At 44.7% G+C, this 27,223-nt stretch overlaps 1 protein-coding gene across 2 annotated transcripts in view; it reads left to right on the top strand.

Moving 5' to 3' along the window:
* LOC143815689 (dehydrogenase/reductase SDR family member 4-like) overlaps nucleotides 1–27,223 on the top strand; it is an 89,444-nt gene that overhangs the window by 11,962 nt on the left and 50,259 nt on the right. For both annotated transcript variants that reach the window (XM_077295205.1, XM_077295213.1), the window contains exon 5: nucleotides 23,862–23,932. In XM_077295205.1, the coding sequence (XP_077151320.1) occupies nucleotides 23,862–23,932 (71 nt within the window). The remainder of the gene's footprint in view (nucleotides 1–23,861; nucleotides 23,933–27,223) is intronic.

Here is a 27,223-nt window from a genome sequence, read left to right as displayed (position 1 = left end):
TATTGAACCATAAAACAGACAGTTACATATAGGATAGTCCAAGCAACTATGCAGAATGGTGCACATTAGTCTCACTATTCCGCTGGCTTGCCAGGATTAGAGCAGTTACAACTTGGGGACTTCCATGGCTGACTACCCCCAGTAGTGTCACCACCGCTTTTGTTGGGCACCCATTGAGAGGGTGTAACGACAAGCTTAGGAAGCTGACAGTCCATTGATGTACAAGGCCAGGTGACCTTATTGTCCCAACCTGGATTCTCTAAACATTTTTGAGGGTTCAGTGATGGTCAATGAATTAGCTCTGTATTTCTTCAGTTGGACCCATCATGTCATGACTAGGGTTGAGCGAAACGGGTCGTTCATTTTCAAAAGTCGCCGACTTTTGGCTAAGTCGGCGTCTCATGAAACCCGATCCGACCCCTGTGCTTGTCGGCCATGCGGTACGCGACTTTCGCGCCAAAGTCGCCTTTCAATGACGCGAAAAGCGCCATTTCTCAGCCAATGAAGGTGAACGCAGAGTGTGGGCAGCGTGATGACATAGGTCCTGGTCCCCACCATCTTAGAGAAGGGCATTGCAGTGATAGGCTTGCTGTCTGCGGCGTCACAGGGGCTATAAAGGAACGTTCCCGCCGACCGCCATCTTACTGCTGCTGTTCTGAGCTTAGGGAGAGGTTGCTGCCGCTTCGTCAGAAGCAGGGATAGCGTTAGGCAGGGTCCACTAACCACCAAACCGCTTGTGCTGTAGCGATTTCCACTGTCCAACACCACCTTCGGTGTGCAGGGACAGTGGAAGCTATTTTTTTTTTTTTTTTTCCTCAGCGCTGTAGCTCATTGGGCTGCCCTAGAAGGCTCCGTGATAGCTGTATTGCTGTGTGTACGCCACTGTGGAAACCAACTGCTTTTTTCAAAGCACATATCCTCTTGTTCTTTCCTTTCTGCACAGCTATCTTTTTTGTTTGTCCACACTTTTTATTTAATTTGTGCATCAGTCCACTCCTATTGCTGCCTGCCATACCTGGCTTACATTACTGCAGGGAGATAGTAATTGTAGGACAGTCCCTGTTTTTTTTTTTTTTTTTTTTTGTGGAAGATTAAGATTGGTATTTCTGCTACAGTGCCATCCCTGTGTGTGCCATCTCTCACTGAGTGGGCCATAGAAAGCCTTTTTATTTTTTTCCTTGATTTGTGTTCTAAAATCTACCTCAACACAAAAACACTACATCAATCAGTGGGAGAAAAATATTGGCCTCAGTCAGGGCTTGTGTGCCACTCCTGTGTGTGCCATCTCTCATTCAGTGGGCCATACAAAGCCTATTTATTTTTTTGTTTTTTTTAATATTATTGGGTTTCTAAAGTCTCCGTGAAAAAAAAAAAAAACATAAAAAAACAGTGGGAGAGTAATATTGCCCTTTCAGCTTGTGTGCCAGTCTTGACTCCTGGGTGTGCCACCTCTCTCTCTCTAATTGTGGGCCATAGAAAGCCTATTTATTTTTTTGCTTTGTTTAATATTATTTGGTTTCTAAAGTCTCCCTGAAAAAAAAAAATACATAAAAAAACAGTGGGAGAGTAATATTGCCCTTTCAGCTTGTGTGCCAGTCTTGACTCCTGGGTGTGCCACCTCTCTCTCTCTAATTGTGGGCCATAGAAAGCCTATTTATTTTTTGGCTTTTTTTAATATTTTTTGGTTTCTAAAGTCTCCCTGAAAAAAAAAAAAAACATAAAAAAACAGTGGGAGAGTAATATTGCCCTTTCAGCTTGTGTGCCAGTCTTGACTCCTGGGTGTGCCATCTCTCTCTCTCTAATTGTGGGCCATAGAAGGCCTATTTATTTTTTTCCTAGATTTGTGTTCTAAAATCTACCTCAACACAAAAACAGTACATCAATCAGGGCGAGAAAAATATTGGCCTCAGTCAGGGCTTGTGTGCCACTCCTGTGTGTGCCATCTCTCATTCAGTGGGCCATACAAAGCCTATTTATTTTTTTGTTTTTTTTTAATATAATTGGGTTTCTAAAGTCTCCCTGAAAAAAAAAATACATAAAAAAACAGTGGGAGAGTAATATTGCCCTTTCAGCTTGTGTGCCAGTCTTGACTCCTGGGTGTGCCACCTCTCTCTCTCTCTAATTGTGGGCCATAGAAAGCCTATTTATTTTTTTGCTTTTTTTAATATTATTTGGTTTCTAAAGTCTCCCTGAAAAAAAAAATACATAAAAAAACAGTGGGAGAGTAATATTGCCCTTTCAGCTTGTGTGCCAGTCTTGACTCCTGGGTGTGCCACCTCTCTCTCTCTAATTGTGGGCCATAGAAAGCCTATTTATTTTTTTGCTTTGTTTAATTTTATTTGGTTTCTAAAGTCTCCCTGAAAAAAAAAATACATAAAAAAACAGTGGGAGAGTAATATTGCCCTTTCAGCTTGTGTGCCAGTCTTGACTCCTGGGTGTGCCACCTCTCTCTCTCTAATTGTGGGCCATAGAAAGCCTATTTATTTTTTGGCTTTTTTTAATATTTTTTGGTTTCTAAAGTCTCCCTGAAAAAAAAAAAAAACATAAAAAAACAGTGGGAGAGTAATATTGCCCTTTCAGCTTGTGTGCCAGTCTTGACTCCTGGGTGTGCCATCTCTCTCTCTCTAATTGTGGGCCATAGAAGGCCTATTTATTTTTTTCCTAGATTTGTGTTCTAAAATCTACCTCAACACAAAAACAGTACATCAATCAGGGCGAGAAAAATATTGGCCTCAGTCAGGGCTTGTGTGCCACTCCTGTGTGTGCCATCTCTCATTCAGTGGGCCATACAAAGCCTATTTATTTTTTTGTTTTTTTTTAATATAATTGGGTTTCTAAAGTCTCCCTGAAAAAAAAATACATAAAAAAACAGTGGGAGAGTAATATTGCCCTTTCAGCTTGTGTGCCAGTCTTGACTCCTGGGTGTGCCACCTCTCTCTCTCTCTAATTGTGGGCCATAGAAAGCCTATTTATTTTTTTGCTTTTTTTAATATTATTTGGTTTCTAAAGTCTCCCTGAAAAAAAAAATACATAAAAAAACAGTGGGAGAGTAATATTGCCCTTTCAGCTTGTGTGCCAGTCTTGACTCCTGGGTGTGCCACCTCTCTCTCTCTAATTGTGGGCCATAGAAAGCCTATTTATTTTTTTGCTTTTTTTAATATTATTTGGTTTCTAAAGTCTCCCTGAAAAAAAAAATACATAAAAAAACAGTGGGAGAGTAATATTGCCCTTTCAGCTTGTGTGCCAGTCTTGACTCCTGGGTGTGCCACCTCTCTCTCTCTAATTGTGGGCCATAGAAAGCCTATTTATTTTTTTGCTTTTTTTAATATTATTTGGTTTCTAAAGTCTCCCTGAAAAAAAAAAAATACATAAAAAAACAGTGGGAGAGTAATATTGCCCTTTCAGCTTGTGTGCCAGTCTTGACTCCTGGGTGTGCCACCTCTCTCTCTCTAATTGTGGGCCATAGAAAGCCTATTTATTTTTTTCCTTTTTTAAATATTATTGGGTTTCTAAAGTCTCCCTGAAAAAAAAAAAAAACATAAAAAAACAGTGGGAGAGTAATATTGCCCTTTCAGCTTGTGTGCCAGTCTTGACTCCTGGGTGTGCCACCTCTCTCTCTCTAATTGTGGGCCATAGAAAGGCTATTTTTTTTTTTTTTATTTTTTTTTTTATTAGTGTTTGGTTTCTAAATTGTCCCTGAAAAAAACATTTTATCTTATTTGGTTTCTAAAGTCTCCCTGAGAAAAAAAAAAAAAAAAATTAGGTGGGAGAATAATATTGACATTAGTGCTTGAGTGACAGTCCTGCGTGTGTGTCATCTCTGTGATTTTGTGCCACAGAAAACAGAGTGTGTAACATTGTGCCTGATTTTCCTTGTGGTCTCACCAACCTGTTAAGGGATATAGAAATCATACTGAAGTTATAGCTCACCGTGTAAGTTGTTTGACAGCAACAAATAAAGTTACTTTGGTTAATTTTTTAAAACAATGAGGAAGTCTGGTGCAAGAGGTCGTGGCCGTGGGCGTTCATTGTCAGCTGGTAATGATGGTAGTGGTAGTGGAGCATCAGGTGGTCGTGGGGATAAAAATATTCCACCTAAGTCTGGAGCTGTGGAGCCAGTTTCGTCGTCTGGCTACAAAAGGCCTCGAACGCTCTCTTTTCTGGGAGTAGGAAAAACGCTTTTAAAGCCGGAGCAGCAACAGCAAGTTTTGGCTTACATTGCAGACTCAGCCTCTAGCTCTTTTGCCTCCTCTTCTGAAACTGGTAAATGTAAAAGCAGCGTGTCGCTTGTGGATGTTCACGGTCAGGGACAAGTCGCTTCCTTGTCCTCCTCAGCAAAAACTACAACAAGAGAGAAGGATGCAGCAGGCGACACAACGGGTCACTCCATGGAGCTCTTTACACATACCGTCCCTGGCTTAGAAAGTGAAACACTTAACAGGCCATGCCCATTACAAGTAGATTCTGACATGGAGTGCACTGATGCACAGCCACAGCCAGAGTACTATGCTGCTCCTTTGACTCAGACCACCACATTGCCCTCTCAGGGTACAGATCCACAATCAGACCCTGATGAGACTATGTTGCCCCGCCACGAACGCTATACCACAGACCGACACAGTGACACAGACGAAGTTGCACACGAGCTCGAAGAGGAGGTAATAGATGACCCGGTTGTTGACCCCGATTGGCAGCCATTGGGGGAACAGGGTGCAGCCAGCAGTAGTTCAGAAGCGGAGGTGGAGGAGGGGCCGCAGCAGGCATCAACATCGCAACAGGTTCCATCTGCCGGGCCCCTATCTGGCCCAAAACGCGTGTCAAAGCCAAAACCTGTTGGAGCACAGCGTTGCCATCCGGTTAAAGCTCAGTCTGCAATCCCTGAAAAGGGATCCGATGCTAGGAAGAGTGCAGTCTGGCATTTTTTTAAACAACATCCAATTGATCAGCGCAAAGTCATCTGTCAAAAATGTTCTAATAGCTTAAGCAGAGGTCAGAATCTGAAAAGTCTCAATACTAGTTGCATGCATAGACACTTAACGACCATGCATTTTCAAGCCTGGACTAACTACCAAACGTCCCTTAAGGTTGTAGCACCCTCGGCCAATGAAGCTAGTCATCAACGCAACATCCCTTCCGTCACTGTAAGGCCACCATTTTCCGCACCACCGGCAGTATCTGTGCAGGTTTCTTTGCCAGCCAAAAGCAGTCAGGGTCAGGGAATCACCAGTTTTGTAGGCGGAAATATTGCATCTAGGGCACCGGCGGAAACAATACCGTCTCCAACCGTCTCTCAGTCTGCCATGTCCACCGGCACACCCGCAAGTTCCACGATCTCCATCTCTCCAGTTCAGCTCACACTACATGAGACTCTGGTTAGAAAAAGGAAGTACTTATCCTCGCATCCGCGTACACAGGGTTTTAACGCCCACATAGCTAGACTAATCTCGTTAGAGATGATGCCCTACCGGTTAGTTGAAAGCGAAGCTTTCAAAGCCCTGATGGAGTACGCTGAACCACGATACGAGCTACCCAGTCGACACTTTTTTTCCAGAAAAGCCATCCCAGCCCTGCACCAGCATGTTAAACAGCGCATCGTCCATGCACTCAGGCAATCTGTGAGTACAAAGGTGCACCTGACTACAGATGCATGGACCAGTAGGCATGGCCAGGGACGTTATGTGTCCATCACGGCACACTGGGTGAATGTGGTGGATGCAGGGTCCACAGGGGACATCAATTTCGGGACAGTTGTGCCTAGCCCACGGTCTAGGAAACAGTTGGCTGTAGGCGTTCGCACCCCCTCCTCCTCCTCCTCCTCGTCCTCCTGCAGAAGCTACAGCTCTTCCACAGACCGCAGTCGGCCAACCACTCCATCGGCAGATGACACTGTTGCACACCAGTTGTCCCATTATGGGCCAGCTACTGGCAAGCGTCAGCAGGCTGTATTGGCTATGAAGTGTTTGGGCGACAACAGACACACCGCGGAAGTTCTGTCCGAGTTCTTGCAACAAGAAACGCAGTCGTGGCTGGGCACAGTAGATCTTGAGGCAGGCAAGGTAGTTAGTGATAATGGAAGGAATTTCATGGCTGCCATCTCCCTTTCCCAACTGAAACACATTCCTTGCCTGGCTCACACCTTAAACCTGGTGGTGCAGTGCTTATTGAAAACTTATCCTGGGTTCTCCGACCTGCTCCTCAAAGTGCGTGGACTTTGCTCACATATCCGACGTTCGCCTGTACACGCCAGCCGTATGCAGACCTATCAGCGGTCTTTGAACCTTCCCCAGCATCGCCTAATCATAGACGTTGCAACAAGGTGGAACTCAACACTGCACATGCTTCAGAGACTGTGCCAACAGAGGCGGGCTGTTATGTTTTTGTGGGAGGATACACATACACGGGCAGGCAGTAGGATGGCAGACATGGAGTTGTCAGGTGTGCAGTGGTCGAAGATACAAGACATGTGTCAAGTCCTTCAGTGTTTTGAGGAATGCACACGGCTGGTTAGTGCAGACAACGCCGTAATAAGCATGAGCATCCCCCTAATGCGTCTGCTGATGCAAAGTTTGACGCACATAAAGGAGCAGGCGTCTGCACCAGAGGAAGAGGAAAGCCTTGATGACAGTCAGCCATTGTCTGGTCAGGGCAGTGTACAGGACGAGGTAGCGGGCGAAGAGGAGGTGGAGGACGAGGAGGATGATGGGGATGAGTATATTTTTAATGCCGAACCTTTCCCGGGGGCACTGGAAAATGTGTTGCGTGTCAAGGTGGGGTCCGGTTTTTTTGAGGGACACAAGTGACGTAGATTTGCCTGCAACTGCCCCTCACCCAATCACAACCGGAGATTTGACAACTGGAACTTTGGCCCACATGGCGGATTATGCCTTACGTATCCTAAAAAGGGACACACGCATTACGAAAATGATGAACAATGACGATTACTGGTTGGCCTGCCTCCTTGATCCACGCTATAAAGGCAAATTGCAAAATATTATGCCACATGAGAACTTGGAACTAATATTAGCAACCAAACAATCAACTCTTGTTGACTGTTTGCTTCAGGCATTCCCAGCACACAGCGCACGTGATCGTTCTCACACGAGCTCAAGGGGGCAACAGACTAGGAGTGTTAGGGGTGCACACATCAGAAGTGGCGTTGGACAGAGGGGTTTTCTGACCAGGTTGTGGAGTGATTTTGCTATGACCGCAGACAGGACAGGTACTGCTGCATCAATTGAAAGTGACAGGAGACAACATTTGTCCAGTATGGTTACTAACTATTTTTCATCCCTTATCGATGTTCTCCCTCAACCGTCATTCCCATTTGATTACTGGGCATCAAAATTAGACACCTGGCCAGAATTGGCAGAATATGCATTGCAGGAGCTTGCTTGCCCGGCAGCAAGTGTCCTATCAGAAAGAGTATTCAGTGCTGCAGGTTCAATATTAACCGAAAAAAGGACTCGTCTGGCTACACAAAATGTTGATGATCTAACATTCATTAAAATGAACCACAACTGGATTTCGAAATCTTTTGCCCCACCTTGCCCGGCCGACACCTAGCTTTCCTATGAAAAGCTCTTGCCTGTGGACTACTGTGAATTACTTTTCTAATGTCTAATTTGCTGCAGCTGATTGTCCAGCATACGACATGTTTACACCTCCCTAAATGGCCAAACTCCCCACACGGGGCCGTGGTATCGCGACTTGGCGCAAGCACCCGTGAGACTGCTGTTTGTCTGAAGAGGTGGGTGTACTCGCTTTTGGTCGACGGCATTGCTACTGGGTTCCTCATAGTACAATAAAGTGTCTCTGGCGGTGGTGGTGCGCACCCAACGTCAGACACACTGTTGTAACATGAGGGGCCTTGGGCCTGTAACGCCGGCCACAAGAGAGTTCACCCACCCCCAGGTCAAACATTGCTCTACCACTTCCACAGTTATCTCTCACACTTCCACCAATGTTAAGTCTATGCGCTGACATCCTTCCATACCTGCCACTGACAATACCATTGTGTTGACATGTATGATGGTACTTAACATAGTCAGGGGCAGTGTCCTCTATTTACCACAGTAAATACTTTGCGCAAAATTGGTAGGTCTGAAACAACGCAGAGGATCCCACCCCTGAACCTAATGATTGCACCCTTTAGTGTTTTTGTTTTGTTTTAATGCGAGACATTCACATTTAGTTGTTGTTTTGGACTACTAACTGGCAGACACTCATTACAATCGGCCTCCGTTGACCAGACCACTGCTGCCCGTGTACCCCTGTAACTAATAATAAAGTGCCTACAGCCAGCCCAATTTAATTATGTTAGGCCTTCGAAGCCTGTCTGCGGTCCCTCCTTCCACTAGGCCTCCACTGACCAGACCACTGCTGCCCGTGTACCCCTGTAACTAATAATAAAGTGCCTACAGCCAGCCCAATTTAATTATGTTAGGCCTTCGAAGCCTGTCTGCGGTCCCTCCTTCCACTAGGCCTCCACTGACCAGACCACTGCTGCCCGTGTACCCCTGTAACTAATAATAAAGTGCCTACAGCCAGCCCAATTTAATTATGTTAGGCCTTCGAAGCCTGTCTGCGGTCCCTCCTTCCACTAGGCCTCCACTGACCAGACCACTGCTGCCCGTGTACCCCTGGAACCAATTATAAAGTGCCTACAGCCAGCCCAATTTAATTATGTTAGGCCTTCGAAGCCTGTCTGCGGTCCCTCCTTCCACTAGGCCTCCACTGACCAGACCACTGCTGCCCGTGTACCACTGTAACTAATAATAAAGTGCCTACAGCCAGCCCAATTTAATTATGTTAGGCCTTCGAAGCCTGTCTGCGGTCCCTCCTTCCACTAGGCCTCCACTGACCAGACCACTGCTGCCCGTGTACCCCTGTAACTAATAATAAAGTGCCTACAGCCAGCCCAATTTAATTATGTTAGGCCTTCGAAGCCTGTCTGCGGTCCCTCCTTCCACTAGGCCTCCACTGACCAGACCACTGCTGCCCGTGTACCCCTGGAACCAATTATAAAGTGCATAGAGCCTATTTTTTAATTTAATTTAATATTAATAAAGCCAGGATGAACTACGATATACCACGCTATGAGCTACCCAGTTGACAATTCTTTCGCGAGAAAAGCCATCCCACCCCTCCACCTGCATGTTAAAGACCGCATTGTCCTTGCATTCTGTCAATTTGTCAGTCCAAAGGTATACCTGACAACAGACACATGGACCTGTAGGCCTGGCCACGGAAGGTTACGTGTCCTTTGTGGCTCAATGGGTTAATGTATTGGATGCATGGTCCACACAGGGGACAGCCTGCAAAGTCTGTCTGCAGTCCCTAATTCAAGTTGGCCTCAACTGAATAAAGCTGAGCTTCTACCTTCTGGCTCAGATTAACTGCTGTTTTTAAAAAAATTGGCTTTTCCGTCCTTCTAAAGGTGTCTGCCCCTGCCTGGTGTTGTCCTCAACTGAATAAAGCTGAGCTTCAACCTTCAGTTCCAAACATACAACCAAAAACTGGTACAATACAAAAAGTGGCCTCCAGCTACAAAAACTTTCTCCTACAAGTAGTTAAATGACAGTTTTTTTTCCAGTGAAAACACAGATATGGCATCCAACGAGTGTTGTCCTGTCTCGTCTTCTTTATATTATTGCCAAGAAGCTGCAACTGAATAAAGCTGTGCTTCAACCTTCTGTTCCAAATTACCATTTTTAAAAATGCAATTGGCTGTTCCGGCCTACTAAAGGGGTCTGCCCCTGCCTGGTGTTGTCCTCAACTGAATAAAGCTGAGCTTCAACCTTCAGTTCCAAATTACCATTTTTAAAAATGCAATTGGCTGTTCCGGCCTACTAATGGGGTCTGCCCCTGCCTGGTGTTGTCCTCAACTGAATAAAGCTGAGCTTCAACCTTCAGTTCCAAACATACAACCAAAAACTGGTACAATACAAAAAGTGGCCTCCAGCTACAAAAACTTTCTCCTACAAGTAGTTAAATGACAGTTTTTTTTCCAGTGAAAACACAGATATGGCATCCAACGAGTGTTGTCCTGTCTCGTCTTCTTTATATTATTGCCAAGAAGCTGCAACTGAATAAAGCTGTGCTTCAACCTTCTGTTCCAAATTACCATTTTTAAAAATGCAATTGGCTGTTCCGGCCTACTAAAGGGGTCTGCCCCTGCCTGGTGTTGTCCTCAACTGAATAAAGCTGAGCTTCAACCTTCAGTTCCAAATTACCATTTTTAAAAATGCAATTGGCTGTTCCGGCCTACTAAAGGGGTCTGCCCCTGCCTGGTGTTGTCCTCAACTGAATAAAGCTGAGCTTCAACCTTCAGTTCCAAACATACAACAAAAAACTGGTACAATACAAAAAGTGGCCTCCAGCTACAAAAACTTTCTCCTACAAGTAGTTAACTGACAGTTTTTTTTCCAGTGAAAACACAGATATGGCATCCAACGAGTGTTGTCCTGTCTCGTCTTCTTTATATTATTGCCAAGAAGCTGCAACTGAATAAAGCTGTGCTTCAACCTTCTGTTCCAAATTACCATTTTTAAAAATGCAATTGGCTGTTCCAGCCTACTAAAGGGGTCTGCCCCTGCCTGGTGTTGTCCTCAACTGAATAAAGCTGAGCTTCAACCTTCAGTTCCAAATTACCATTTTTAAAAATGCAATTGGCTGTTCCGGCCTACTAAAGGTGTCTGTCTGCCCCTGCCTGGTGTTGTCCTCAACTGAATAAAGCTGAGCTTCAACCTTCAGTTCCAAATTACCATTTTTAAAAATGCAATTGGCTGTTCCGGCCTACTAAAGGTGTCTGTCTGCCCCTGCCTGGTGTTGTCCTCAACTGAATAAAGCTGAGCTTCAACCTTCAGTTCCAAATTACCATTTTTAAAAATGAAATTGGCTGTTCCGGCCTACTAAAGGGGTCTGCCCCTGCCTGGTGTTGTCCTCAACTGAATAAAGCTGAGCTTCAACCTTCAGTTCCAAACATACAACCAAAAACTGGTACAATACAAAAAGTGGCCTCCAGCTACAAAAACTTTCTCCTACAAGTAGTTAAATGACAGTTTTTTTTCCAGTGAAAACACAGATATGGCATCCAACGAGTGTTGTCCTGTCTCGTCTTCTTTATATTATTGCCAAGAAGCTGCAACTGAATAAAGCTGTGCTTCAACCTTCTGTTCCAAATTACCATTTTTAAAAATGCAATTGGCTGTTCCGGCCTACTAAAGGTGTCTGTCTGCCCCTGCCTGGTGTTGTCCTCAACTGAATAAAGCTGTGCTTCAACCTTCTGTTCCAAATTACCATTTTTAAAAATGCCATTGGCTGTTCCGGCCTACTAAAGGTGTGTGTCTGCCCCTGCCTGGTGTTGTCCTCAACTGAATAAAGCTGAGCTTCAACCTTCAGTTCCAAATTACCATTTTTAAAAATGCAATTGGCTGTTCCGGCCTACTAAAGGTGTCTGTCTGCCCCTGCCTGGTGTTGTCCTCAACTGAATAAAGCTGAGCTTCAACCTTCAGTTCCAAATTACCATTTTTAAAAATGCAATTGGCTGTTCCGGCCTACTAAAGGTGTCTGTCTGCCCCTGCCTGGTGTTGTCCTCAACTGAATAAAGCTGAGCTTCAACCTTCAGTTCCAAATTACCATTTTTAAAAATGCAATTGGCTGTTCCGGCCTACTAAAGGTGTCTGTCTGCCCCTGCCTGGTGTTGTCCTCAACTGAATAAAGCTGAGCTTCAACCTTCAGTTCCAAATTACCATTTTTAAAAATGCAATTGGCTGTTCCGGCCTACTAAAGGGGTCTGCCCCTGCCTGGTGTTGTCCTCAACTGAAAAAAGCTGAGCTTCAACCTTCAGTTCCAAACATACAACCAAAAACTGGTACAATACAAAAAGTGGCCTCCAGCTACAAAAACTTTCTCCTACAAGTAGTTAAATGACAGTTTTTTTTCCAGTGAAAACACAGATATGGCATCCAACGAGTGTTGTCCTGTCTCGTCTTCTTTATATTATTGCCAAGAAGCTGCAACTGAATAAAGCTGTGCTTCAACCTTCTGTTCCAAATTACCATTTTTAAAAATGCAATTGGCTGTTCCGGCCTACTAAAGGTGTCTGTCTGCCCCTGCCTGGTGTTGTCCTCAACTGAATAAAGCTGTGCTTCAACCTTCTGTTCCAAATTACCATTTTTAAAAATGCCATTGGCTGTTCCGGCCTACTAAAGGTGTGTGTCTGCCCCTGCCTGGTGTTGTCCTCAACTGAATAAAGCTGAGCTTCAACCTTCAGTTCCAAATTACCATTTTTAAAAATGCAATTGGCTGTTCCGGCCTACTAAAGGTGTCTGTCTGCCCCTGCCTGGTGTTGTCCTCAACTGAATAAAGCTGAGCTTCAACCTTCAGTTCCAAATTACCATTTTTAAAAATGCAATTGGCTGTTCCGGCCTACTAAAGGTGTCTGTCTGCCCCTGCCTGGTGTTGTCCTCAACTGAATAAAGCTGAGCTTCAACCTTCAGTTCCAAATTACCATTTTTAAAAATGCAATTGGCTGTTCCGGCCTACTAAAGGTGTCTGTCTGCCCCTGCCTGGTGTTGTCCTCAACTGAATAAAGCTGAGCTTCAACCTTCAGTTCCAAATTACCATTTTTAAAAATGCAATTGGCTGTTCCGGCCTACTAAAGGTGTCTGTCTGCCCCTGCCTGGTGTTGTCCTCAACTGAATAAAGCTGAGCTTCAACCTTCAGTTCCAAATTACCATTTTTAAAAATGCAATTGGCTGTTCCGGCCTACTAAAGGTGTCTGTCTGCCCCTGCCTGGTGTTGTCCTCAACTGAATAAAGCTGAGCTTCAACCTTCAGTTCCAAATTACCATTTTTAAAAATGCAATTGGCTGTTCCGGCCTACTAAAGGGGTCTGCCCCTGCCTGGTGTTGTCCTCAACTGAATAAAGCTGAGCTTCAACCTTCAGTTCCAAACATACAACAAAAAACTGGTACAATACAAAAAGTGGCCTCCAGCTACAAAAACTTTCTCCTACAAGTAGTTAACTGACAGTTTTTTTTTCCAGTGAAAACACAGATATGGCATCCAACGAGTGTTGTCCTGTCTCGTCTTCTTTATATTATAGCCAAGAAGCTGCAACTGAATAAAGCTGTGCTTCAACCTTCTGTTCCAAATTACCATTTTTAAAAATGCAATTGGCTGTTCTGGCCTACTAATGGTGTCTGTCTGCCCCTGCCTGGTGTTGTCCTCAACTGAATAAAGCTGAGCTTCAACCTTCAGTTCCAAATTACCATTTTTAAAAATGAAATTGGCTGTTCCGGCCTACTAAAGGTGTCTGTCTGCCCCTGCCTGGTGTTGTCCTCAACTGAATAAAGCTGAGCTTCAACCTTCTGTTCCAAATTACCATTTTTAAAAATGCCATTGGCTGTTCTGGCCTACTAAAGGTGTCTGTCTGCCCCTGCCTGGTGTTGTCCTCAACTGAATAAAGCTGAGCTTCAACCTTCAGTTCCAAATTACCATTTTTTAAAATGCAATTGGCTGTTCCGGCCTACTAAAGGTGTCTGTCTGCCCCTGCCTGGTGTTGTCCTCAACTGAATAAAGCTGAGCTTCAACCTTCTGTTCCAAATTACCATTTTTAAAAATGCCATTGGCTGTTCCGGCCTACTAAAGGTGTCTGTCTGCCCCTGCCTGGTGTTGTCCTCAACTGAATAAAGCTGAGCTTCAACCTTCAGTTCCAAATTACCATTTTTAAAAATGCAATGGCTGTTCCGGCCTACTAAAGGTGTCTGTCTGCCCCTGCCTGGTGTTGTCCTCAACTGAATAAAGCTGAGCTTCAACCTTCAGTTCCAAATTACCATTTTTAAAAATGCAATTGGCTGTTCCAGCCTACTAAAGGTGTCTGTCTGCCCCTGCCTGGTGTTGTCCTCAACTGAATAAAGCTGAGCTTCAACCTTCAGTTCCAAATTACCATTTTTAAAAATGCAATTGGCTGTTCCGGCCTACTAAAGGTGTCTGCCCCTGCCTGGTGTTGTCCTCAACTGAATAAAGCTGAGCTTCTACCTTCTGCCTCTTATTAACTGCTGTTTTTTAAAAAAATTGGCTGTTCCGGCCTACTAAAGGTGTCTGTCTGCCCCTGCCTGGTGTTGTCCTCAACTGAACAAAGCTGAGCTTCCACATTCTGGCTTTCGCCCTATACTATCAGATATTAAACTGCATTTGGCCTACTAGTGTGGTTAGGCCCTTGAAACAGTGTCTGCTGCTCTTGGGTTTGCTACTCCACTGAACAAAGCAATTCCGCCTGTTTAGTCCTGTTACCAATTTTGAACTGCATTTAGCCTACTTTATTCTTTGGCCCTATATCTGTTTCCTCCTCATCCTGCCCATTGCCCAGCCACTGCTAGATGAGTCTGCTGGTACATTGACCTAGACCACTACATTCCCCTTATACTCTACACAGCCAGAATCTGACCCTGCTGAAAGTAAGGTTCCCCTTCCCGCATGTTATACCACCTTACACAGGGACAGAGAAGAAGGTGCAGATGAAAGTGCAGGTTCCTTCATCAGGTGGGGGGGCATACTCGTTGGCGACGTCACTGGCACAGGGCCCCTCAGAGTACGCAAAAGTGTCGCTGCTGGTGGGAGGCGCCCCCGCCATGCAAACACACCGCCGTACTTTGAGGGGCCCTGTGCCAGTGCCAATGCGAACGAGTGGGCCCCCCCTGCTTGCTCAGGATCACAGCACTTGCAACGTTGAAATACTTACCTTTCCCTTCAACACCGCCGTGACGTAGTCCGCATTTCCTGGGCCCACGAAAAACTTGAGCCAGCCCTACTCCCCCCACAACTTTTGCCAAATGACCCCCAATTCCCTATGCCCAACTATTATTATAAAGTTAATTAAGATTGACAAGCTTCAGAAACAAGAATGGATGTTTTTGGCATTAAAATGGGCACTGTAGGTGTTTTCCTGGCCTCCATTCACTGCCGACTATGCTTCCCCATTGACTTGCATTGGGTTTCGTGTTTCGGTCGATCCCCGACTTTTAGCGATAATCGGCCGACTGCACTCGACTCGACTCTGGACAAAATCGGGTTTCACAAAACCCGACTCGATCTTAAAAAAATGAAAGTCGCTCAACTCTAGTCATGACTACTGTAATGTAGAGTCACTCTTAAAACAGGCAGATCCTCCTTTTTATAGTTCACAACTCTCATTCAGGCATTCCTCCATAGGCTTGGAGGAAGGTGGAAGGACACCATCCCTCAGTGCTAGATTGTTCAAACTGCATGCATAGATTGTCCTTCATGTTTGCAGAGCACCAATAAGTAGAGATGGGCGAACCCGAACAGTAAAGTTTGGCATCTGTACTGAATATGTACTGTTCGGGCATGGACACCAAATGAATATTGCACTAGGAAGTCTGTGTTACTGTTCAGATTCGGCCCCACAAACACCAGGTGTTTGCACATGACAGCACAGTAAGCACTGATTCTGATCGGCGGTAAAATCATTACCGCCAGTCAGACAGCCGTGGTTCCCACACTGTCAACAGTGAGCCTGCAGCTATGATTGGAGGTAAAAAGTTTACCTCCAGTCACTGGCGTCGGCTGATGGAACTACTGCTCCCATCAGCCTACACCTGCTACCTCTAATAACAGCGAGAGCAGGTGTGACTGATGGGATTATTCATCAACAGCCACCTGAGCCCTAAATAAATAAATACAAAATAAAAAACACCTTTGGCTCCCCTGTATTTTTGATAACCAGCCAGGCAACTGACAGCTGCAACCCTTAGCTGTCAGCGTTGGTAAGGCTATTTATCAACAATAGAGGGGTCCCCACATCCTTTTTTTAATTACAGTATTTAAATAAATAATAAAAAAGGCAAGGGGTTCCCCCATTTTTGATAACCAGTCTTGATAAAGCAGACAGCTGGGGGTTGCTATTCGCAGACTGGTAAGGGTCCATGGATATTAGCCCCCAGCCTAAAATAGCAGCCCACAGCCACCGATTTGATGCACCAATTCTGGCTCTTTGCCAGGCTTTTCCCACTTTCCCTGCATGAGGTCACCTCTGCTTACTGATGCTGCGCTCGCTGCATCTCATTCATCAGTGGTTTTCAGGCTGGATTGTCGCATCATGGCACTGTTGTGGTTGAAAACTAGTATTCCAACAGACATCGATTATGGTGTGCGACAGAACATCGGAAAATTGAGGGATATTGTTGTTTTATTTTATCACAGGAGACAAGGGATTCAATGAAATGTGCATTAGGTAATTATAACTGTATTTGTTATTTTTAAATAAAAAAGGAAAAGTGTGTTCTGTTTTTATATAAAATAAAACACTTTTTTCTTGTTGTGTTTTTATTTACAACTAAAGGATTAGTAATGGAGAGGTGTCTTATAGACACTTCTCCATTACTAATCTGTGGGATTAATGTCACCAGACAATGCGAAGGTGACATCAACCCCACAAATATGAACCCCAATAGCCACAGCTGCAGGGCAAGTGGGAAGAGTTGAGCAAAGCACCAGAATTGGTGCATCTCATTGATGTACCTTTTCTAGGTGGCTGTGGACTGCTATTTTTAGGCTGGGGGGGCTAATATCCATGGCCTCAAACCAGCCGGAGAATAACAGCTCCCAGCTATCTGCTGTAGCCAAGCTGGTTGTCAAAAATCCCCCATTAATAATGTAAAAAACAGCATGGGGACCCCTTTACTCTTGAATAACTAGCCTTGCTAATGCTGACATATGAGGGTTGCTGACCCCATCTGTCAGTTTAGCCTGGCTGGTTATCAAAATACAGAGGAACATGAGTAATTTTAAATTATTTATTTAGAACGCAAGCAGCGGCTGATGAATACTCCCATCAGCTGTCGCCTGCTCTGACTGTTATTATTGGCAGCAGACATGTGGCTGATGGGAGCAGTTGTCCCATCAGCTCACACCAGTAACTGGAGGTAAACTTTTTACCTTCAGTCACAGCTGCAGGCTCACACTGTCATTTCACAGAGTGGGAGCTGCTCCTGTCTGACCAGTGGTAATGATTTTACCACCGATCAGAAGCAGTGTTTTCCACGCTGTCATGCACATGACAGTGTGGCAAACACATGATATTCCCCCCCCCCAAGTCAAGTGAACGTCCGGGTTCGGGTCTTAGTACTGTTCTGATACCCGAACCCAAACTTTTTTAACTGTTCGGCCGAAACTGCCAGGGGTCCGCTTATTTATTCCAATGGGTGATCAGCATATTAGCAAACTTTATTCAGTTATCCTGTGCCTTCATTTTCCAAGTAGAACAATGCTAGGACTACAATACTATGACAGATACAATAGCTAATCAGCAGCCATTCAACAAAGGGCAACCATTGAACATTGAGGGTATGTGCACACGTCAGGATTTCTTGCAGAAATTTTCCTGACAAAAAAACGGACATTTCTGCAAGAAATCCACATGCATTTTTTTCACATTTTTTGACGCGTTTTTGATGTGTCTTTGATGCGTTTTTTGTGCGTTTTTTCCCAGATGCATAGAATTGCGGGAAAAACGCAGAAAATCCGCAAAATTAATGAACATGCTCATTTTTTTTACTGCGGTGCATTTTTTTTTTTCGCGGAAAAAAACGCATCCATGTGCACAAAACATGCAGAATGCATTCTAAATGATAGAATGCATAATGCATGCATTTTTAATGAGTTTTTATAGCGTTTTTAGCGTGAAAAAATGTGAAAAAAAAGCGAAAAAACCTGAACGTGTGCACATAGCCTGAGGGTATGTGCACACGTCAGTATTTCTTGCAGAAATTTTCCTGACAAAATCTGGACACTTCTGCCAGAAATCCGCATGCGTTTTTTTCGCTTTTTGTCATGCGTTTTTGACGCGTTTTTGACGCATTGTTGGTGCGTTTTTTGTGCGTTTTTTCCCAAATGCATAGAATAGCGGGAAAAACGCAGAAAATCTGCAAAATTAATGAACATGATGCTTTTTTTACCGCGTGTGCACAAAGCATAAATACAAATACCACTGATACATATCAGACACAAACCTATCACAGGGTTACACCCTTATAATGGACATAGATCACAGGGTAAAACTCCACTACTCAATATATCCTACAACAACCACGGAGTAGATATAAACCCAAAGGCATAATTTACTAAAAAATATTACAATTTTATTATAAATATGAAATACACAATAGTACACACAACTATATAGACAAGGTACACATAGAGCTCATGTACGTGGAACATAAAGCACTGTAAGTTACACCATGAGCACATCAACAGACAAAAACCTGTCAATACTGAAACCATGTCAGGTTCAGATAGTAAAACATGAAGGTATGCACGTGTTCCATCTAACCCTATTTGTCTGTTGTGCTCATAATAATAATAATAATAATCTTTATTTATATAGCGCCAACATATTCCGCAGCGCTTTACAGCTCATGGTGTAACTTACAGTGCTTTATGTTCCACGTACATGAGCTCTATGTGTACCTTGTCTATATAGTTGTGTGTACTATTGTGTATTTCATATTTATAATAAAATTGTAATATTTTTTAGTAAAGTGTGCACAAAACATGCAGAATGCATTCTAAATGATAGAATGCATAATGTATGCGTTTTTAATGAGTTTTTATAGCGTTTTTAGTGCGAAAAAAACGCGAAAAAACCTGAACGTGTGCACATAGCCTTATTCAATTGACAGTAAGAGTCAACATTCATTCTTGCATGAACAATAGCCCATGTTCTTGTGCCTACTGAAATAATGTGTCAATAATATAGAGTAAATGGTGTGTCATCACACAGCTGCTACAGTGAAACTGCAAACGGACTTATTAGATTAGTTAATTTTGCCAGCTTTGATGAATTTCTGAGTACAGATCACCGAAAAAAAACACAAATCTGTCAATGAGTGAATGGAAAAAAGCAATCAAGTTATGGACTGTGGAAGAGATGTGTATGACCAGAATGAACACCCATTTCCAGCAGGTGATACCTAGCACCTATCCTTACACTAAAAACAGCTAACAGTAGAGTAGTATTAATAGGGATTAGAATTGATGTTACCTTGATTTTCTTTTTTTAGGTTGCAGCAGCAAGGATTATAATTTATAAGGCAATAATCCCTGACTAGATTCCTGTAATACGTTATCCCTACTGCAACAGCTCACCATAGACGAACTGCAGATAGGAGCAGTATTATTGCAGAATATATAAGGGATTTAAACTGGTCCTGAAAAGATTTTTTCTTGTACATGGCAGCAATAAAATCTGAAGGACTGCAAGTAACACTACCAGCTTTGATGAATTTCTGAGACAGATCACCGTAAAAAACACAAATCTGTCAATGAGTGTATAGAAAAAAGCAGCAGCAAGGATTATAATTTATAAGGCAATAATCCCCAACTAGATGCTTGTAATATGCTGTCCCTAATGTCACAGCTCACCGTAGACGAATTGCAGATAAAAGCGGTATTATAGCAGACTATAGAAGGGATTTAAACCGACTCGAAAAAGATTTATTCTTGTACGTGGCAGAAACAAACTGCAAGCTTTGATGAATTTCTGGGTATGGATCACCATAAAAAATACATGAATTTGTCAATGAGTGTATGGAAAAGAGCAGCAACAAGGATTATAATTTATACAAATCAGTTTTTTGCTCCTAATGTCATGATCAGGAACAAAAAAATTTAAGCGACCAAAAGGATGTTTTAGTTATAAAACGTAATATTTATTAAATAATAAAATAAAAACACTTAAAATTTAAGGAATACATGCTGGGAAAATGGAGGTTAAGATGGTAGACAAATTCATAAACAGCAGCAAGGTATATACAGTAAAGTAACTTTTCTCTGTTGCAAACCATGTATCACAATCCATAAAGTAAATAGATAATTCATCCAATAGTCTAAAAATCACAAAAAGAGTATACAGACAAAAAAAGTTTCTAACGGTGCTAGTGCCTGTACAAAAAGGTACAATGAAACTTTTAATCTGCTAATACTGGTCAAGCACTAATGAATTCATGAATATCATGATTAAAATAAATCAACAGATGTCAAAAGGAAGACACAAAGTGTAATTTTAGTGTTTGACCACTAGATGGAAGAATCATATAACAAAATGAATAGCAAAAATTATTTTCTTTAAAAGCGATCAAAAATTGTGATGAAAATGCAAAATCTTCTCACTATAAGCAATACTCAATACGACCTTATGGCTGCAATGTATGCATACATCAACAGTGGGTATGGAAAGTATTCATACCTCTTTAAATTTTTCACTTTTTGTTTCATTGCAGCCATTTGGTAAATTCAAAAAAGTTCATTTTTTTTCTCATTAATGTACACTCTGCACCCCATCTTGACTGAAAAAAACAGAAATGTAGTAATTTTTGCAAATTTATTAAAAAGTAAAAATGAAATATTGCATGGTCATAAGTAGTGATGAGCGAAATTGCTCGCGACTACTCGTTACTTGCCCGAGTATCACTGTACTCTGTGTACTCGGTGAGCACCGAGCATTTCCGGGATTACTCGGCAGGAACTCGGGTCTCCATTCTGTATTTATGGTGGTCTTTAGAGACCCAATCAACATGCAGGGATTCTCTGCCAAGCACTGTAACAATGCAGCCATCTTTGATGTGGTCATGCAGTGATTGGCTGGCTGCACAGCATCATCAGTGGTATAAGAGACCGGACGCCGCCCTGCTCAGCGCATTCTGCTCCGGAGTCAGCTAGTGTAGGGAGAACTGCTGAGAGATAGGGTCAGAATTGTTCTTTATAGTTAGTGTGGGTCTGCTAGTGTTCAATCCACAAATCCAGAGAAACCAACAGTCCTTTTTAGGGCTAATTCAGGGGTATATAGATTGCAGCGCTAGGTATGCAGGGAAGTCTATGTGCGCATATCCACGCCAGTGCAAGGCCTGCAGGCACTGTATGTGAGTATATAGATGTCACTGCATACATCAAAAAGCTCCATTACTGTCCTGCTGCTGCTTATTTTATATATACCTAGCTGCAGGTATCCGTGGCAATTTTTTTTTTCTTCACCTTATACCTGCTCATTTTATTATACAGCAATCCATGGCCCCATTTTTGCTACCTTTATTTGCTTGGTCATGCTGCAGACTACAGCCAGGTCAATGCAAGAGCATGCAAATCTAAGAATGTAAAACCTTTTTTTTGGTCCCAGGTATCAGATGTGAGTGCGCTCAAAAATCTGTCCTTTTTTTGGTACTATCTAATATTTTGTAGTGTCTTACAACATTTTTTGACACCATTTTGCTGTCCCAAAAATCTGTAGCTGGCCCAAAAATATTTAGCTACAGTTCTTATATTTACCACTGTGAGTTGTACGTCACATGCTTCGCATATCATTGTGCTAAATATATTTAAATTTTAGTACTCCAATTTTTTTTTAGTGTCATAGCCAACTTATTGACACAATTTTGGTGTGCCCAAAAAAATAAACGCCACATTTTGATCAGTCTGTTATCTCTGTCTAACGCCTGGTGTATCTGTGGTGTCCAAATCCTTGCTTTGCAGGCATACATTGCATTGTTTTGTCTCCTAGCTTTGGTCTACTCAGTATTTAGTGTTTTCAAAAATTTAACTAACTTCCGAGGTCACAGGGGTCGCAGCTGTGAAGGGGCCTGGAGTGGTTGCGGGCCCTCCCAGTCCAGCAAAGAAACAGCTGACTCCTGTCTGTGAAAGTTAGACAAGAGGGAGCCACTTTCAGGTTCACTACAAGCAACAATGCTGCTGGACTCAGCCTCCTCCTACCAGTGTGTGTTATGAATCTGCACTGACTGATCCTGCGATTCCCGGCCATGCTGGAGCGGAGAGAGAACTGAAGTCTTCAGATATTTTTGACCATCAGAAGCCAGCAGGTGAGGGGGAAGCCTGGACCAGCATGGTGGCAGGCAGGGCCACTGTTTGTGACCAGCAGTAGCCAGCAGGTGAGGGGGGGCTGGAGCAGCATGGTGGCAGGCAGTGCCAGGGTGTGTGACCAGCAGTAGCCAGCAGGTGAGGGGGACCTGGAGCAGCATGGTGGCAGGCAGTGCCAGGGTGTGTGACCAGCAGTAGCCAGCAGATGAGGGGGGCCTGGAGCAGCATGGTGGCAGGCAGTGCCAGGGTGTGTGACCAGCAGTAGCCAGCAGGTGAGGGGGGCCTGGAGCAGCATGGTGGCAGGCAGTGCCAGGGTGTGTGACCAGCAGTAGCCAGCAGGTGAGGGGGCCTGGAGCAGCATGGTTGCAGGCAAGGCCACTGTTTGTGACCAGCAGTAGCCAGCAGGTGAGGGGGGCCTGGAGCAGCATGGCAGCATGGTGGCAGGCAGTGCCAGGGTGTGTGACCAGCAGTAGCCAGCAGCTGAGGGGGGCCTGGAGCAGCATGGTTGCAGGCAAGGCCACTGTTTGTGACCAGCAGTAACCAGCAGGTGAGGGGGGCCTGGAGCAGCATGGTAGCAGGCAGTGCCAGGGTGTGTGACAAGCAGTAGCCAGCAGGTGGGGGGGGCCTGGAGCAGCATGGTAGCAGGCAGTGCCAGGGTGTGTGACAAGCAGTAGCCAGCAGGTGAGGGGGCCTGGAGCAGCATGGAGGCAGGCAGTGCTGGGGTGTGTGACCAGCAGTAGCCAGCAGGTGAGGGGGGCCTGGAGCAGCATGGTGGCAGGCAGTGCCAGGGTGTGTGACCAGCAGTAGCCAGCAGGTGAGGGGGGCCTGGAGCAGCATGGTTGCAGGCAAGGCCACTGTTTGTGACCAGCAGTAGCCAGCAGGTGAGGGGGGCCTGGAGCAGCATGGTAGCAGGCAGTGCCAGGGTGTGTGACAAGCAGTAGCCAGCAGGTGAGGGGGCCTGGAGCAGCATGGAGGCAGGCAGTGCCGGGGTGTGTGACCAGCAGTAGCCAGCAGGTGAGGGGGGCCTGGAGCAGCATGGTTGCAGGCAAGGCCACTGTTTGTTACCAGCAGTAGCCAGCAGGTGAGGTGGGCCTGGAGCAGCATGGTGGCAGGCAGTGCCAGGGTGTGTGACAAGCAGTAGCCAGCAGGTGAGGGGGGCCTGGAGCAGCATGGTGGCAGGCAGTGCTGGGGAGTGTGACCAGCAGTAGCCAGCAGGTGAGGGGCGCCTGGAGCAGCATGGTGGCAGGCAGTGCCAGGGTGTGTGACCAGCAATAGCCAGCAGGTGAGGGGGGCCTGGAGCAGCATGGTGGCAGGCAGTGCCAGGGTGTGTGACCAGCAGTAGCCAGCAGGTGAGGGGGGCCTGGAGCAGCATGGTGGCAGGCAGTGCCAGGGTGTGTGACCAGCAATAGCCAGCAGGTGAGGGGGGCCTGGAGCAGCATGGTGGCAGGCAGTGCCAGGGTGTGTGACCAGCAGTAGCCAGCAGGTGAGGGGGGCCTGGAGCAGCATGGTGGCAGGCAGTGCCAGGGTGTGTGACCAGCAGCAGCCAGCCGGTGAGGGGAGCCCCATTTGAAAGTTGCATCGGGGCCCATAACTTTGTAGTTACGCAACTGGTTGTAAGTGTGTGGGGTTTTTTTTTTTTACATATTTTTAGCTTTTTCCCACCCCATTACAAACCCAAATAGCCATGAAAGACCTTTGCTGAACATTTCAGCATTAAATCTTTTTTTTTGTTCATTTCCCTGGTAGCTGGGCCTGACATATTAGCCTGGTACTAGGATAATACAGTCTCTTGCCTACACTGTATAGCTGAAATTGGCTGGAAAGAAAAAAGAAGAAAACTGGGAGCCTCTTTCCTATATCAAGTGATCTAATTTCTTCAGATTTTCAGAGGCCGGACACTTTTGTTTTTCAAAATGTAATTTTTTTCATATTACTAGTATGTTTATTTATTTTCTGTTTTTTTCTCCTTAGGTGTTTCATGTAAATGTAATATCGACATTTTCTATGATCAAACTTGTAGCTCCTCACATAGAAAAACAAGGGTAAGAAAATAAGTATACAATAATGAAACTGCTATAGCTTTGTTCACAATGGCATCCTAAAGAACCCCACTCATTGGTTTTCGGTTTTCATTAGTTTAATATCTGCAGATTGTACTATACTTGCTCTCAAAAAGTGCTGCTGAGTAGGATCCAGTCCTGTGGCCAGGACCCAGTCCAGTGGCCAGGTTGTTAATGTCTGGGTGATGGACACAAGCTCTGAGTACCGCCTTTTACCTAACTGCCTCCACAGCTCATTTATTTAGACAGTGTGGCGTAATTGTTGGCATGTGATGGACATGTGATGTCACACCAGTCTGGCTAATCAAAAGAGCTGCAAATACCGTCAAGTAGAAAGTGCTTCACAAATCTGCTCTGTGTACTGAGATTACTGACTGGGTCCTGTGAATCAATTTGCACCAGCTCTACTTGTAAGCCTAAACAGTCCATGACAGATATGTTCAATGGATATAAATAAGACACACATGCTTAAAATACCAGATTATTGTCATGAAAAAAAATAATACCAAGAAGAATCTTGTCAGGACTTTTTCCACATTATATGTCACCAAAAGTCTGTACAAATCCATTGAGAAACCAACTGAAGTCATCTTGTGATGGAAAATAAAAAAAGAAGCTATTTTCCATTTTTGGGTTTATTATTTTTCCTCTCCTTCTTCCCAGAATCATAGCTTTTTAATTTTTTTTGTTGAAATAGCCATATGAGTATTAGTTCTTTTGCAGGATGAGATGTATTTTTGGATGAAAAAAATTCATTTTATTATAAGGTGTAAAGGAAAGCTGGAAAAAAAATTCAAACTGTGGCAAAATTGCAAAAAAATGCTCAATTATGCAATTGTTTTTAAAGTTTTTATTTACCATGTTCACTATATGGTAAAAATTAACTGGCAATTAGTGTTGAGCGATACCTTCCGATATCGGAAAGTATCGGTATCGGAAAGTATCGGCCGATACCGTCAAAGTATCGGATCTAATCCGATACCGATACCCGATCCCAATGCAAGTCAATGGGACGAAAATATCGGAATTAAAATAAACCCTTTCTTTCCTTGTAGGTTAATTCTACATGAAGGAAAACAACTAAGAATAATGTAGGATGTATTGGGGGAGGTGGCGGAGACATTAAAGGCACAGAGGTTTAGCCCAAACAAATAGAATAGCAGGTTTTTTTTGGGTTTTTTTATGACGTTCGGCGTTAGAAAGATTTTGACTATTTTTTTTTTTTTTATTTTGTCAGATATTGATGTTTCACTACTTCCACGTCCTTCACCTTCTTTTTTACTTCTCCCACACTTTCTTCTTCATTATCCTCATCATCAGCTTCTTTGACATCAACTATCTTCACCTTATTCATCTTATTCTACCTCTAATTTTTTTTTTTACATTGTTCATATTCTTTTTATTTAACTATTATCTTTTTCATATTCAACTTCTTCATCATATTCTTATTTGTGACAGGCATTCCCGTAGTTGTTATCTATAAAAGTTTGAAGATTACACCTTCCGTTCTGCCTGTCACAAAAGAGTTACATTTGTCCGCGTTCAGTTTGGCCTGCAGCATCAGGCTTTATCCAGGGGCACCACGAGGAGGAACGGACTCACCCCCATACACTGCTTAGTCTTCTTCTGCTTATAATTTAGATAATATCTTTTGCTCTGATATTTAGTCTTATGCTTAATGTTCTTCTGCTCTTTGTTCTGCAGCCTCTTGTTCTTCTGCTTCTCAGTCTCCCATGTCGTCGTCGTCTCCAGGGTCGTCGTCTCCGGGGTCGTCGTCATCGGGGTCGTCGTCATCGGGGTCGTCTTCAGGGTCATCGTCTCCAGGGTCGTCATCATCTCGGTGGTTGTCGTCTCTGGTGTCGTCATCATCTTAGGGGTGGTCTTCCGGGTCATCGTCTTTAGGGTCTTGAACTTGGAAATGTAGCAGAAGGTACAAGAAGGCTGAGAAAATGCCGAGAAACAGCTGATGGAACTGGAACTCGGATGGCTACCCGAAGGTCCAAGAGCCAATGGAACTACCGTGGACCAGCTGACGTTACTGGAACCCGGTTACTAAGCAGGAGGTACCCGTGCCTGAAAGCACTACCAAGGACCACCTGACGTTGGTGGAACTCGGATACCCAGAGGGAGGCACCTAAGCCAATATCTCTGCCCGGAACCAGCTGACGGTACTGGAACCAGGATGGGGAGCAGAAGGTACAAGAGCAAAAGACACTGCCGAGAACCAGCTGACGGTACTGGAACCCGGATGGGTAGCCGAAAGTCCAAGAGCCAATGGAACTACCGAGGACCAGCTGACGTTACTGGAACCCGGTTACTAAGCAGGAGGTACCCGTGCCTGAAAGCACTACCAAGGACCACCTGACGTTGGTGGAACTTGGATACCCAGAGGGAGGCACCTAAGCCAAAGGCTCTGCCCGGAACCAGCTGATGGTACTGGAACCAGGATGGGGACCTATTCAAGCTTGTCTTCCTAGAGCCCCAACTGGCGGTGTTAGAGCCCAGGGTCAGCAGAAGGAGGAGCAGGGGGAGGGGAGTGTAGGCCGAAGCCTGCACTGGCGGCAGCTTTGGGTCTGTTGTGCCTGCGTGGCGGTCGCAGGACACGTTGCCGGCTACACAGCAGGGGAACAGCTGGCGGTGCTGAACCCCACTGACACATTGGCGAGGTGTTTGGCTCTGTGCAGCCAGCACTTCCGGACAGCAACTAGCGGTGTTGGAGCCCGGGCTCTGCCGGTGGAGCAGAGTGTAGGCCGAAGCCTAATTGAACCGATTTCAAAGGTAACCTTTAACCCCCCCTCAGGGGTTACAAACTAGAAGAGCCACAGCTTATGCAGCAGTAGTGCCGCACAAGTCAAAGGTTGCTCTTTTAATTTTTCTCCTTGCACACGCCGAATGAAACACGTATAACATTTAGCCCTTTATACAGTCAAACTGTGTTGGAGGCGTGAGTTCCCTTCGTAATGAGACGCAGCACAGCTGACAAAAATGCCACCTTGGTGCTTTGCGCGGCCTCCTGAGCTTCGTTATTTGTTGCACAGGAGTCTGCGCTGTCGTGTTATCCCTTGGCCTTGCGCTGTTAGCGCTGCCCATCTTCTGACATCATTTCATGTCGGTTGTTGCGGTTTGCGATGACCATGAATCCGACCCACGCAGTGTCTTTACATAGTTAAAACACTGCGGGGCTGGGATTCATGGCCTGGCGCAGTACATATGTTCGCCTCTCGCACTCGGGTCCTTACACCCGCTTCAGACTGTGCGGCGTCAGCTGATCCC

Source organism: Ranitomeya variabilis, chromosome 1 (genome assembly GCF_051348905.1).
Source record: "Ranitomeya variabilis isolate aRanVar5 chromosome 1, aRanVar5.hap1, whole genome shotgun sequence".
Lineage (NCBI taxonomy): Eukaryota > Metazoa > Chordata > Amphibia > Anura > Dendrobatidae > Ranitomeya > Ranitomeya variabilis.
Note: the sequence above shows the minus strand (reverse complement) of the source record. Positions and strands in the feature narration are given on the sequence as shown.